General features: G+C 53.0%; 2 protein-coding genes across 2 annotated transcripts in view; one reads left to right on the forward strand and one right to left on the reverse strand.

The window, feature by feature from the left end:
• Nucleotides 1-11063, reverse strand: part of LOC122564232 (eukaryotic translation initiation factor 4H) — a 53281-nt gene extending 42218 nt beyond the window's left edge. Inside the window, exon 1 of the mRNA XM_087977062.1 lies at nucleotides 10999-11063. Within this exon, the coding sequence (XP_087833188.1) occupies nucleotides 10999-11063 (65 nt within the window). The remainder of the gene's footprint in view (nucleotides 1-10998) is intronic.
• Nucleotides 11064-11330: 267 nt separating this feature from the next.
• mybbp1a (MYB binding protein (P160) 1a) overlaps nucleotides 11331-14786 on the forward strand; it is a 126492-nt gene continuing 123036 nt past the window's right edge. The window contains exon 1 of the mRNA XM_087977546.1: nucleotides 11331-11516. Coding sequence (XP_087833672.1) covers nucleotides 11346-11516 — 171 coding nt within the window. The 5' untranslated portion in view covers nucleotides 11331-11345. The remainder of the gene's footprint in view (nucleotides 11517-14786) is intronic.

Genomic DNA, 14786 nt, shown 5'->3' on the forward strand with positions numbered 1-14786 from the left:
GGCAGCATCTGGATCATTTCATCCAGGTCCAAAACAAACTAAACTTTCAGGCTTAAAATGTACAGTATATTGACAAACTCATTGAAAAATAATTGTTTTAACAGAATCTGGTTTAATCATTTCCCCGTTCTTACATAATGCATAGAAGTAACTCGTAATCTAATCGAATCATATTATTTATTTTATCTAATTAATAATTCATATTTATATCAAGCAGAAAAACATTTAAATGTCAAGCAAAACTTCTGCAGAATTATCTGGTCACAAATAGATCAAACTTGTGTAGAGATCTTGAGCTAAAGGGAAATGTTATTCATGCAAAAAATAACTTGTTAATTTAGATTAAGTAGCATACATTTAACTGAGAAAGTTTTTAAAATGTATTATGTACATTTTATATTTCTGTTTAATAGTCTGCTTGTTAGTCTCTCACTTTGATATAGATGAATAGTGTATTCAGAACACGATGTACAATGATGAATTACAACTAACAACAGCAATTCTGAGAAATTAGACAGTTTTGTGCTATATGGAACATGCCTAGAATAAACCTAAGCTCAAGCACGACAGTGTGCTAAACTAAACAATTTTACTGAGCAACGCCGTACATTTGAAATGGCATTACAGTATTGACATAATGCATGGACACATGATTTATTGAGTTGTGGTTCTATTTTTGTCATTTTGGTCAATGGCTACAGGTAGACTCCATTAACATCATTATTTCCAAGCTTTTCATTTACAGTAATAATCTCAAGGTTCCAGCTACTTGGGTAGTGTCTGAAATTTCTAATTTTTATCTGCAATCTGGGACAGGTACACCACACCTGCACCCCTGCCCAGCCAAGACCTCCCAATGCCTCCCAACTCCCAACCCACCCCATGCCCAACCAATGGACTCTTCACTTTGTCGCATTGATCAGCTCAACTCAAAAGCACTGATTTGGAATCTTTGCTTCATTACTCACAGGACCTAAGAGGACTGAATGGTAAACAAATTGAATCACAAGCTTCATACTATCAACAAGTACTATAATTGTCTTGAATGAATTCAAGATAGCCAGCAAATTGGACCAAATACAATGCAATAGATTAGACATTAAATAAAATTGTGGACTGTGGGAAAAAGAACAGCATAATTAAGATGACATACTGTGCTAGCAAAAGTAGCAATCAATTACTTTGAGATCCACAAATTAAACTGATGAAAAGCAAACTAATTGAGCTGCACCTCAACAACAGAACTGATCACTAAAATAGTCAATGTTATTAACAACTACAATTCAGGCTGCAGAACAACCCCCACACTGCTTCTGGAACCTACCAACTATTAATGAAATTCTGACTCATGATCAAGTTCATAAAATTTCTTGCAAAATGTGTTATTTCCCACATAATTCAAGATAGAATAAACCAATTAAAACAAATCACATCACTCAGATCTCATTTTAATTTATGAATCTGTCAGTGTCTTTCTCATGAATCCTCCATGCACTTAACAAGCCTTCAGGTGCTAATTAACATTTGAAGACTCACTGAATCAATACCAAGATTTTGACAGTAATTTTGGTTTTTGAATTATCCACTGGACAATTTCTCTTCCCCATTAATTCAAATGCATTTTGATATCAAATCTTAAGTCACCTTCACTATGCATAAAAGATAATGAGAAGAAAAAACACCATCAGTTCTCTGGTTCTAAATTTATAACAAAGTGATATTATTTTACCAATGTATTGCCAATAATTCAAAAGTATGAAAGCTAACTTTTCCTAAAATGTAACCATCCATCTTAGTTCATCCAAACTTGTCTAAATGTTTACAGACGCACAGCTCCTAAGATATGAAACCATTTTATTTGAATACAATGATTCAATTTCTACGTTAGAAACTTTAATTTTTTTTATGATGCTCATGTTAAACTCTCTGGCCTCGAGAATTTATTGCCATTTGGTAGTGCTGTGTCTCATTCCCATTTATTAAAATGGTACTCATATTCATGTTACTCTAGTCACTTGAGCTACTCACAAAGGCAAAGGACAACTGAGACTTGCCTCACATTAAAGACAAATAATTGAATACTGATGCCAATTGACAACAGGACAATTCTTGCAAAGCCCAGCCAATTAACCAAAACTTCTTTCAAAATCCAATCACTGTTAAACTGTCAATACAAACATGAACCAAATGTTATAGCAGCAGTACTCCTTTCTAAGTACATGAATCATTGACTTGCAAAACTGAGGGAATGCTCATGAGAACACTTAAGTATTGGTTCACAAAGCTAATCTTACCTCACAGCTGCAACATCTGTATCAATGGCAAATGAGAAGATAGCAGTTGATGGAGAAGAACTAAGTAAAGATTCTGCTTAAATATTCCAACTTTTCCATTAACTTCTTTGGGATAATATGAATGCCGTGCTTAAAAAAAGTGGGGTTATTGATTCCATTCAACAAGTTTAGGAAAAAACTGTAAATACAAAACTGCTCACATCATTTCTACTACTCAGAATTGATTTTTAAAAATATTAACTGAAGGAAATAAATTCCTCAGACTTAAATATTGTATAATTCTTCCTGATTTGAAAATGAGAAACTGTTTGCAAAACTCCTTGTCAACATTATGCTGATACAGCAGTTGAAACTCCTTGCCAGGAGTGAAATTGAAGATGGCTGAAGTGAAAATTTCCAATGTCAAATTAATTAGACAATTACATTTTGATTGAGGTCTAGAAAAGAAAATTTCTCAGCAAAACAAAAAATTGATACTGCTGAAAGGAGAAAAATATTTTGCATTCAGACGAAATTGGTGATGAGCTGTTTTCTTGAATCATTGCAGTTCTTCAGGTGTAGGTAAACCCACAGTGCTGTTAGGAAGGGATTCTAGGATTTTGATCCAATGACATTAACAGAATGATGATACAGTTCCAAGTTGGGATGGTGAGTGGTTTGGAGGCGAACTTGTAAGTTTTATTGTTCCCATATATCTGCTTGCCCTTACCCTTCTAGATGGTAGAGGTCAGAGTTTTGAAAGGTGTTAGGAAAACAGCTTTAATGAATTACTGCAGTGCATCTTGTAGATGATATGACTGCAGCCAGTATACAGAGGTGTTGAGGGGAGTAAAAGGGTGCATGTAATGCCAACCAGACTGGGTTTTTCAAGTTGCAATCACCCAGGCAAGTGGAGAGAATATTCCATCAGACTCCTGGCCTGTGTCTTGTGAAGTAAGCAGGCTTTGGAAAGTCATGTTGAGTTACTTATTATGGAATTCCTAGCCCCTCTCAAACAGATAGGAAAGACAACTACTTTTTCTGAAATGGTGAATAATCCTGATAGAATCAGCTTTGCATATTTACCTTTTTTCAAGCCTGCCTAATGTCATTTTTGGAATGCTGGATAAAAACAGACACACACTTTAGAAAATTCCCAGGAAATACTTTATGCAAAAAATTCTACCTGTAATTCACCGTTTCCAGTTTATAATTGAGGACATTGGGGAAAGAGTAGAACTCAAGCTATGTACCTTGTGCACCAAGCAAATTACCACAGAATGAATAAAATCAGGGAATCCAACATGTGGCTCAAAGATTGAGAGAGAGAGAAATGCACTTTGATTCATGGGACACCCACACAATATTAGGTAAAAGAGACATTTACTGATCAGCACTGGGACCAGTGTGCTGACAAGCCATAACTAAGACAGTAGAGAGGGCTTTAAACTAAATAGGTTTACAGCGGGAGGGGGGTTTCCATGACGGAGATTTGAAAAGTTAACAGAAAAGGAAAGGCAATTGTACAGGATACAATGCAAGTAATGACAACCAGTGTGTGAAAGGAAGAGGCAGAATGAAAATGAGTGCACCATCTACCCTTTCATTCCTGAGCTTAACAAGAATCTTGCTATTTCCACCATAAATATACTTAATGAGCGCACCCTCAGACATTTAAGGATGTAATAAACAGCGTAGATGGAGAAATCAGTATGTGTAGCGTATTTGGATTTCCAAAAGGCATCAAAGATTACTACACAAGACAAGAGTTTATGATATCAGTGATGATATTGGCATGATTGCAAGAAACAGAGGCTGGATAAACAGATTATTTTCAGGTTGGCAAACAATAATTAGTAGCGTGCTGCAGGAATCGGAGCTCAGGTCTAATACTTTCAATCTATGTTAATGACAAGAGTGCAGGAAAAGACTGTGTTACAGCCAATTTTGATACAAAGATAGGGATGAAATTAAACTGTGAGAAGAGTAAAGAGTATGCACTGAAAACAAAGTGCTGGAGAAAGTCAGCGGATCTGGCAGCATCTGTGGAGAGAGAAACAGAGTGAATGGTTCAAATTCAAAATGTAGAGTAGCTTTTATTTGTCATTTCTATCATATACAACTGATACAGGAAACATGAGGTAGCGTTCCTCCATATGTCTCTTCTTTAAACAGTAATAGCTATACTGGACTCATAACGTTAACCCTTTTTATCTCTCCACAGATGCTGCCAGACCTGCTGATTTTCTCCAGCACTTTATTTTAGATTTCCAGTATCAGCTTTACACAAGAGAGTCTGCAAATGGATATAGTCAGGTGAACTGTGTAGGCAAAAATTTGGCAGTTTGAGTTTAATGTGAAATATGAGACATGTCAGCTTTGTAGGAAGGCTACAAAATATTACTGAGGGAGCTGGGTGTTCTTGTACGTGAATCACAGGAAGTGGAATTACAGAGGTTCAGCATGCAGGTAATTAGGAACGTAAGTAGAATGTTGGCCTGTAATGCAAGGGGGATGTGGTATGCAAGTATGGAAGTAATGCTCCAACTGTGCAGCACATTAGTCACTACACTTGAAGTAGAGAACAATTTTTAATCGCCTTATCCAAGTAAGGATAAAGGATATGGTTGCATTGGAAGTTGATCAGAGAAGATTCACTGGGCTGACTATGGATGAAGGAATTATCTTATGAGGAATGACACTTTTTTTTTTAGCAGTTTAGAAGAATTAGGCAATATCTTAATGGACCAAAAAAAAATGGCTGGACAGAGAACGTACTGAGATGATGTGAGGTATTGCATTTTGGTAAGGCAAACCAGTGCAGAGACTTATACAGTGAATGGTAGAGACTTGAGGATGCAGGTGCATAGACAGGGTTGTGAAGGCAGCATTTGGCATGCTTGCCTTCATTGGTCCGAACTTTGAGTACAGGTATTGGGACATCATGTTGCTGCTGTGCAGAACATTGGTGAGAATATTGCATATAATTCTAGTCGCCCTTCTGTAGGAAGAATATTGTAAAACTTAAGAAGGTGCAGAAAAGATTTCCAAGCACGTTGCCAGGACTGGAGGGTTCGAGTTATAAGTATAGGCTGGGGCATTTTTCCCTGGAGCATTGGAGACTGAAGGGTGACATAAAAGAGGTTTACAAATTCATGAGGATGCTGGAAATGTGTTGCTGGAAAAGCGCAGGTCAGGCAGCATCCAGGGAACAGGAGAATCGACATTTCGGGCATAAGCCCTTCTTCAGGAATGAAGGTTCCTGAAGAAGGGCTTATGCCCGAAATGTCGATTCTCCTGTTCCCTGGATGCTGCCTGACCTGCTGCGCTTGTCCAGCAACACATTTCCTGCTCTGATCTCCAGCATCTGCAGACCTCACTTTCTCCTCAAATTCATGAGGATGTATAGGGTGAAGAACCAAGATCTTTTTCCTAGGGTGGGGAGTACAAAATTAAAAGGCATAGGTTTAAGGTGAGTAGGGAAAGTTTTAGAAAGGACCAAAGGGGCAACTTTTTCTACAGAAGGTGGTGGGTTTATCGAATGAGCTGCCAGAGGAAATGGTGGAAGCGGGTACAATTATCAACATTTAAAAGGCATCTGGGTGGATATAGGAATGTTTGAGGGGGTCAATGCTGGCAAATGGGTCTAGGTCAGATTGGGATGTCTGGTCAGCACGGATGAGTTAGGCCAAAGGGTCTGTTTCCATGCAATATGACTCAAAGGGTTAATGGGGAAAGTGAGAAATGTGTATGTTATCCAATAGTCAAGTGTACAACACCATGACATTTTCAAACTATTTTACAGTCAATCTGATTATTGCTCTGAGAGAAATAAAAATTGCCAAGGAATTCACATTTCCGCATTTGTGGGAACACTACTTTGTAGTTGCCCAATAAAAGCAACAGAGATCTACCCATGAATGAGTTGGACCGTAGGGCCTATTTCCATGTTCTACAGCTCTATGACTGTATGCCATTGTCTGAACAGGTAAAGGATATCAGAAGGCTTCAGTTTAGAAACTGTGCTTTCACAAATGAGCTACTAAATGGCACTTCAGCAAGATCTGAGGTGACAAATTCCAGTCATTCATGAAATTTATGAGACTGAGAATAATATTACATCACTAAAGCCAAACTCAAGGCGATAAACTGTAGTGTTTCCAGGAAACTGCAAATTAATTGCAATCAGCTATTTTGGGAACAACTTTATTCTCAGTTCAGTGTGTCAGTTGGGGGGTCAGCGTTTTGGTTTGGGTGTGGGAGCTGTGAGGCGAGATTCAGGGTGTGGAGGGGGGTCTGGCTATATGGGGTGGATCAGGGTGTGTGTGAGGGTCATCATGTGGGGTGGACAAGGTGTGTGATGGATGTGAGTCAGTTTCTGTGTGGAGGGATGTCAGGTTGTCTGTGGAGGGGGGTGTGTGTGTGTGTGTGTGTGTGTGTGTGTGTGTATGGGGGTGGGTTGGGGTGTGTGTATGTGTGGGTTGGGGTGTGTGTATGTGTTGCTTGGTGTGTCGGCATAGATTTGCTTTTGTGTGGTGTGTGTGTGTGTGTGGGGGGTCAGCGTGTGCATGGGGAGATTGGGGTGTGTATGGGAGGGGTCAGGATGTGTGGGGTTGCATATGGGGGGTTTGGGTGTGCATGGTGGGGTAGGGAGGTGAGGGTTTGCGTGGGGAGTGGGAGGCGAGGTGGGGGACTGGGGGGTGGGGTGGGGTGGAGAGGGGTTGGAGAGAGAGTGGGGTGGGGGAGGAGAGAGAGAGAGTGGGGTGGGGGGGAGAGAGAGAGTGGGGTGGGGGGGGAGAGAGAGAGTGGGGGGGGGAGAGAGAGTGGGGTGGGGGGGGAGAGAGAGAGTGGGGTGGGGGGGGGAAAAAAGAGAGTGGGGTGGGGGGGGGGAAAAAGAGAGTGGGGTGGGGGGGGGGAAAAAGAGAGTGGGGTGGGGGGGGGGAAAAAGAGAGTGGGGTGGGGGGGGAGAGAGAGAGTGGGGTGGGGGGGGAGAGAGAGAGTGGGGTGGGGGGGGGAGAGAGAGAGTGGGGTGGGGGGGGAGAGAGAGAGTGGGGTGGGGGGGGAGAGAGAGAGTGGGGTGGGGGGGGGAGAGAGAGAGAGTGGGGTGGGGGGGGGAGAGAGAGAGTGGGGTGGGGGGGGGAGAGAGAGAGTGGGGTGGGGGGGGAGAGAGAGAGTGGGGTGGGGGGGGAGAGAGAGAGTGGAGTGGGGGGGGGAGAGAGAGAGTGGAGTGGGGGGGGAAGAGAGAGAGTGGGGTGGGGGGGGAAGAGAGAGAGTGGGGTGGGGGGGGGAAGAGAGAGAGTGGGGTGGGGGGGAAGAGAGAGAGTGGGGTGGGGGGGAAGAGAGAGAGTGGGGTGGGGGGGAAGAGAGAGAGTGGGGTGGGGGGGGAGAGAGAGAGTGGGGTGGGGGGGGAGAGAGAGTGGGGTGGGGGGGGAGAGAGAGAGTGGGGTGGGGGGGGAGAGAGAGAGTGGGGTGGGGGGGGGAGAGAGAGAGTGGGGTGGGGGGGGAGAGAGAGAGTGGGGTGGGGGGGGAAGAGAGAGAGTGGGGGGGGGGGGAGAGAGAGAGAGTGGGGTGGGGGGGGAGAGAGAGAGTGGGGGGGGGGGGAGAGAGAGAGAGTGGGGTGGGGGGGGAGAGAGAGAGTGGGGTGGGGGGGGAGAGAGAGAGTGGGGTGGGGGGGAGAGAGAGTGGGGTGGGGGGGAGAGAGAGTGGGGTGGGGGGGAGAGAGAGTGGGGTGGGGGGGAGAGAGAGTGGGGTGGGGGGGAGAGAGAGTGGGGTGGGGGGGAGAGAGAGTGGGGTGGGGGGGAGAGAGAGTGGGGTGGGGGGGAGAGAGAGTGGGGTGGGGGGGGGAGAGAGTGGGGTGGGGGGGGGAGAGAGTGGGGTGGGGGGAGAGAGTGTGGGGGGGGGGGAGAGAGAGTGGGGGGGGGGAGAGAGAGTGGGGGGGGAGAGAGAGTGGGGGGGGGAGAGAGAGTGGGGGGGGAGAGAGAGAGTGGGGGGGGGAGAGAGAGAGTGGGGGGGGGAGAGAGAGAGTGGGGGGGGGAGAGAGAGAGTGGGGGGGGGAGAGAGAGAGTGGGGGGTGAAGAGAGAGTGGGGGGGGGAAGAGAGAGTGGGGGGGGGAGAGAGAGTGGGGGGGGGAGAGAGAGTGGGGGGGGGAGAGAGAGTGGGGGGGGAGAGAGAGTGGGGGGGGGAGAGAGAGTGGGGGGGGAGAGAGAGTGGGGGGGGAGAGAGAGTGGGGGGGGAGAGAGAGTGGGGGGGTAGAGAGAGTGGGGGGGGAGAGAGAGTGGGGGGGGAGAGAGAGTGGGGGGGGAGAGAGAGTGGGGGGGGAGAGAGAGTGGGGGGGGAGAGAGAGTGGGGGGGGAGAGAGAGTGGGGGGGAGAGAGAGTGGGGGGGAGAGAGAGTGGGGGGGAGAGAGAGTGGGGGGGAGAGAGAGTGGGGGGGAGAGAGAGTGGGGGGGAGAGAGAGTGGGGGGGGAGAGAGAGTGGGGGGGGAGAGAGAGTGGGGGGGGAGAGAGAGTGGGGGGGGAGAGAGAGTGGGGGGGGAGAGAGAGTGGGGGGGGAGAGAGAGTGGGGGGGGGAGAGAGAGTGGGGGGGGGAGAGAGAGTGGGGGGGGAGAGAGAGTGGGGGGGGAGAGAGAGTGGGGGGGGAGAGAGAGTGGGGGGGGAGAGAGAGTGGGGGGGGAGAGAGAGTGGGGGGGGAGAGAGAGTGGGGGGGGGAGAGAGAGTGGGGGGGGGAGAGGGGGGGGAGTGGGGGGGGGAGAGGGGGGGGAGAGGGGGGGGGAGAGGGAGTGGGGGGGGGGAGAGAGAGTGGGGGGGGAGAGAGAGAGTGGGGGGGGAGAGAGAGAGTGGGGGGGGAGAGAGAGAGTGGGGGGGGGAGAGAGAGTGGGGGGGGGAGAGAGAGTGGGGGGGGGAGAGAGAGTGGGGGGGGAGAGAGAGTGGGGGGGGGAGAGAGAGTGGGGGGGGGAGAGAGAGTGGGGGGGGGAGAGAGAGTGGGGGGGGGAGAGAGAGTGGGGGGGGGAGAGAGAGTGGGGGGGGGAGAGAGAGTGGGGGGGTCAGAGACTTGTATGTGGGGGGGGGGCGCGCTGTGTGAGTGGGGGGGCCCAGGTTGATGTCTGGGGTGGTGTGGGGGGGGACGGGGTAGTGTGTGGGGGTGGTGTGGTGTATGCGGGGGGAATCGGAGGCTTGTGTGTGGGGGGTGACGCATTGTGTGTAGGGGGGGCCAGAGTAGTGTGTGGGGGGGGTCAGAGGGATGTGTGGGGGTGGGTCAGAGGGATGTGTGGGGGTGGGTCGGCTGGTTTGGGGTGGTGTGTGGGGGGGGGGCCCGGAGGCATGTGTGTGTGTGGGGGGGGGTCGGGGTGGTGTGTGGGGGGGTGGGGGGGGGGGGGGGGGGGGGGTCGGGGTGGTGTGAGGGGGGGTTAGGGTGGTGTGTGGGTGGCGGTCGGGGTGTTGGGGGTGGTATGTTGGGGGGGTTGGGGTGGTATGTTGGGGGGGTCAGGGTGGTGGGGATGGTGTGGGGGGGTCAGAGTCGTGCTTGGAGTTGGGGTGGTGTGTGTGTGTGGGGAATGTATATGGGAGTGTGTGTGTGTTGGGGGCATATAAGGGAGGGGGGCGTATGAGGGTGGGGGGCATATGAAGGGAGGAGTATGAGGGTGGGGGTGTGCATGAGAGTGAGAGGGGTGTGCATGAGGGTGAGGGGCGTCTCCATGAGGGTAACGGGGGTCACCATGAGGATGAGGGGGGTCTCCATGAGGGTGAGGGGGGTCTCCATGAGGGTGAGGGGGGTCTCCATGAGGGTGAGGGGGGTCTCCATGAGGGTGAGGGGGGTCTCCATGAGGGTGAGGGGGGGGTGTATGAGGGTGAGGGGTGGTGTGTATGAGAGTGAGGGGGGTGTATGAGGGTAGGGGGGTGTATGAGGGTGGGGGGGGTAGGGGGGTGTATGAGGGTGGGGGGGTATGAGGGTGAGGGGGGTGTGTATGAGGGTGGGGGGGGTATGAGGGTGAGGGGGGTGTGTATGAGGGTGGGGGGGGTGTATGAGGGTGGGGGGGGTGTATGAGGGTGGGGGGGTGTATGAGGGTGGGGGGGTGTATGAGGGTGGGGGGGTGTATGAGGGTGGGGGGGGTGTATGAGGGTGGGGGGGGTGTATGAGGGTGGGGGGGGTGTATGAGGGTGAGGGGGTATGAGGGTGGGGGGGTGTATGAGGGTGGGGGGGGTGTATGAGGGTGGGGGGGTGTATGAGGGTGGGGGGGTGTATGAGGGTGGGGGGGGTGTATGAGGGTGGGGGGGTGTATGAGGGTGGGGGGGGTGTATGAGGGTGAGGGGGTATGAGGGTGGGGGGGTGTATGAGGGTGGGGGGGGTGTATGAGGGTGGGGGGGTGTATGAGGGTGGGGGGTGTATGAGGGTGGGGGGGTATGAGGGTGAGGGGGTATGAGGGTGGGGGGGTGTATGAGGGTGGGGGGGTATGAGGGTGAGGGTGTATGAGGGTGGGGGGGGTGTATGAGGGTGGGGGGGTGTATGAGGGTGGGGGGGTATGAGGGTGAGGGGGTATGAGGGTGAGGGGGTATGAGGGTGGGGGGGTGTATGAGGGTGGGGGGGTGTATAAGGGTGGGGGGGTATGAGGGTGGGGGGTGTATGAGGGTGGATGGGGGGAGTTGTGTTGGGTGAGTGTGAAGTGGGTCAGAGCTCAGGGTGGTCTCAGTGCGGTGTTGCCTCTCTCCCCCCCCCGGCCCGGTACCTACCCCCGGCCTCCCCCGAAGCTGCTGTACTGCTGCTGCCGCTCATCGTAACTGTCGAAATCCGCCATGTCCCCGCTCGAGACAGACCGCGGCCGCTAGGACCCCGGCACCATGACAACCGCGGCTGTCCCAGACTGGGCCGGCAGCAATCTCCCTCAGAGACGATTCCAAACAACCAGCCCCGTACAATCACATTCTGTTGTTTCCAAACTCAACTGAACCAATGTGATAAATTACTGTTGATCGATAGCTCGTCCAATCTCACAAAGAATATTCAGGCAGATAAGGGAGGGAGAAAGAGACAGTCGCGATGCGTCATGACCTTGTCTGTGTGAGGACCCCGAGTAAGCATGGCGGAAGTGAGCCAGATGGACAGAGAGGCCGCGCCGCAGAAATCCGTCATTCTACAGCAAAACCGCCGCTTCCTCGACTTCTTCTGGAACATCGGCAAAGGCAATCAAGAATTGCGGCTGCAAGGAATCCAGGGTCTATTGCATTATCTCAGCAGACCAGAGAGCAAGGTGAGGGGGAGACATTAGAGGGAGGGTACGGTGGAGAGGGGGAGGGGTGGAGAGGGGTTAGTGAAGGGACGCGGGGGTGGAGGAAAGGTGTTGAGTGAGGGGATGGTAGGGCAGAGTGAGGGGAAAGGGGACAGAGGTGAGCGGTCGGGGCTGGGATGAAGGGACGAGGAGAGGTGAAGGGGCCGGGGGAAAGGGCAGGGATGAGGAGAAGTAGGTGCGGGGGGAGGGGGCTGGGGATGAGGGTGAGAGTAGAAAGGGGGTGGCGTTGGGAGTTCTGACTGGGGGAGGGGACTGAGGCATGGGATGGGAGAATTGGTTGTGTAGGGGGGAATGGGGAGGTGTTGGGGGAGGGGGTGTAAGGTGGGAGAGGAGAATGGGTGAAGGGAGGGGTTATGGATTGGAGGAGGAGAACGGGTGAGGGGAGGGGGTATGGATTGGAGGAGGAGAACGGGTGAGGGGAGGGGGTATGGATTGGAGGAGGAGAACGGGTGAGGGGAGGGGGCATGGATTGGAGGAAGAGAACGGGTGAGGGGAGGGGGCATGGGGTGGAGGAGGAGAACGGGTGAGGGGAGGGGGCATGGGGTGGAGGAAGAGAACGGGTGAGGGGAGGGGGCATGGGGTGGAGGAGGAGCGTGGGGGAGGGGAGGAGGCATGGGGTGGAGGAGGAGCGTGGGGGAGGGGAGGAGGCATGGGGTGGAGGAGGAGGCATGGGGTTGAGGCGGAGCGTGGGGGAGGGGAGGAGGCATGGGGTGGAGGAGGATGGTGGGGAGGGGAGGGGGCATGGGGTGGAGGAGGAGCGTTGGTGAGGGGAGGGGGCATGGGTGGAGGAGGAGGGTAGGGGGCATGGGGTGGAGGAGGAGGGTGGGCGAGGGGAGGGTGCATGGGGTGGAGGAGGAGGGTGGGCGAGGGGAGGGTGCATGGGGTGGAGGAGGAGGGTGGGCGAGGGGAGGGTGCATGGGGTGGAGGAGGAGGGTGGGCGAGGGGAGGGTGCATGGGGTGGAGGAGGAGGGTGGGCGAGGGGAGGGTGCATGGGGTGGAGGAGGAGGGTGGGCGAGGGGAGGGAGCATGAGGTGGAGGAGGAGGGTGGGCGAGGGGAGGGGGCATGGGGTGGAGGAGGAGGGTGGGCGAGAGGAGGGGGCATGGATTGGTGGAGGAGAATGGGGAGGGGAGGGGGCATGGATTGGAGGAGGAAAATGGGGGAGGGGGCATGGGTTGGAGGAGGAGAATGGGGGAGGGGAGGGGGCATGTGGAGGAGGAGGGTGGTGGAGGGGAGAGGGCATGGGGTGGAGGAGCGTGGAGGGGAGGGGGCATGGGGTGGAGGAGCGTGGGGGGAGGGGAGGGGGCATGGGGTGGAGGAGCGTGGGGGGAGGGGAGGGGGCATGGGGTGGAGGAGCGTGGGGGGAGGGGAGGGGAGGGGGCATGGGGTGGAGGAGCGTGGGGGGAGGGGAGGGGGCATGGGGTGGAGGAGGAGCGTGGGGGCAGGGGAGGGGGCATGGGGTGGAGGAGGAGCGTGGGGGCAGGGGAGGGGGCATGGGGTGGAGGAGCGTGGGGGAGGGGAGGAGGCATGGGGGGGGGGAGGAGGCATGGGGTTGAGGCGGCAAGGGGAGGGACATGGGGTGGAGGAGGCGGGTGGGCGACGGGAGGGGGCATGTGGTGGAGGAGGCGGGTGGGCGACGGGAGGGGGCATGGGGTGGAGGGGTAGGGTGGGGGATGGGGCATGAGGTGGAGGGGTAGGGTGGGGGATGGGGCATGAGGTGGAGGAGCATCGTGGGGGAGGGGAGGGGGCATGGTGTGGAGGAGGAGCGTGGGGGAGGGGGGGGCATGGGTGTAAAGGGGGAGGACAGGTGTGGGGGAGGAGCATGGGCGTGGGTGGGAAGTGGAGGAGGTGTGGGGGGAGGGGCATGTGCTTGGGTGGAAAGGGGGAGGAGGGGCATGGGGCGTGGGTGGAAAGGGGGGGTGTGGGGGAGGAGGGGCATGGGTGGGGAAGATGGGTGGAATGGGGGAGGGGGCATGGGGTGCAGGAGGGGCATGGATGATGGGTAAGGGTTGTGGGCGAGGTATAGGTGTTGGGAGGGGGCAGGAGAAGGGGTTGGGGGGAAATATGGGGAGGTGTTTCAGATGAAAGGGTGTGGACAAAGGTGGTGGAGTGAAGTGGGAGGAGGAGTGGGTGAGAAGGAGATTTGAGAGTGAGGGTGGAGGGAAGGAGGATGAGTTGGGGGAGGGGGATGGCATGGTGGGTAGGGTGAGGAAGTGGGGAATGGGAAAATGAGAGGGAAAAGGAGTGAGGGAGAAGGGGAATGAGTAGGGCGGAGAGATGGGAAGAGGAGTGAAGAGGACGGGGCGGTATGATATGGAGGGGGTGGGATGAGGGGAGGGGAGGGGGAGAGATGATGAATGAGGGTGAGGGAAATAGGAATGGACAGAGTGAGTGGTATAGGAGGGGAAGGGCAATGGGGGAGGGAGCTTTATGGGATGAGTTGAGAGGGAGGAATATGGGATTGGGGGATAGAGGTGTGAAAGGGGAGAGGAATGGGCAGTGTGGCGGGGTTGGCAGCATGTGGCAGAGGGTCAAAGGGATGGGGTTAGGGAGGGGCATGGGAGTTGGGGGAGTGTGTGGGTGGGGGGAGGATGATGTAAAGACAGGCTGAAATCTGAAGGGGCCAGATGGAAGTAGGAGACGGAGCACATAGGGCAGGGGATTGTAAGAAGAGTACTTGGTGCAGTTGGGAAGAGAACTTGGTGCAGTTGGGAAGAAAGCTTGGTGTTTGTCAAGGGAGGAGGAGACTGACCCTGATGGGGGCATGAGTGAGTCTGGTGGGAATTGCAGGGGAGAGAAAGACAGAGACAGAGAATGCGAGTTGGTGAGCGAGAGAGGTGAGGGAGTTGCAGGATTGGTGAATGCAGGGAGCCGGAGAGAGGTGAGTAGAAGTGTTCAGAAATGGAAGGCTGAGATTGAGAGCAGAGTGAGGAGATTAGGGGAAAGCTGGGTAGGAGAGTTGAGAACTGCGGGCTCATCATTTGGTGAGGTGCAGATTGATTGCCGGGGTGAGCTGGGTGACTGGGGTATGTCAGAAGTGAGAGGGAAGCTGACCAGAGGGTGAGAATCACAAGAGGTGAAGGAACCAGGGGATCCAGTTCGTATGTAGGTAACCCTGTCTTCGACCATGTACAGGTGTGAAGGTTCTGGTTTGAGGATACTCTATGGAATCAGGGACTGGTTACACCACCCAGGGTCACTGTTGAAGCACATGTTCCCCAAAAACATCCCTG

This window comes from Chiloscyllium plagiosum, unplaced genomic scaffold, assembly GCF_037043375.1.
Source record: "Chiloscyllium plagiosum isolate Xiang-an unplaced genomic scaffold, Cpla_swu_hap1 HiC_scaffold_31, whole genome shotgun sequence".
NCBI classification, from domain to species: Eukaryota; Metazoa; Chordata; class Chondrichthyes; order Orectolobiformes; family Hemiscylliidae; genus Chiloscyllium; species Chiloscyllium plagiosum.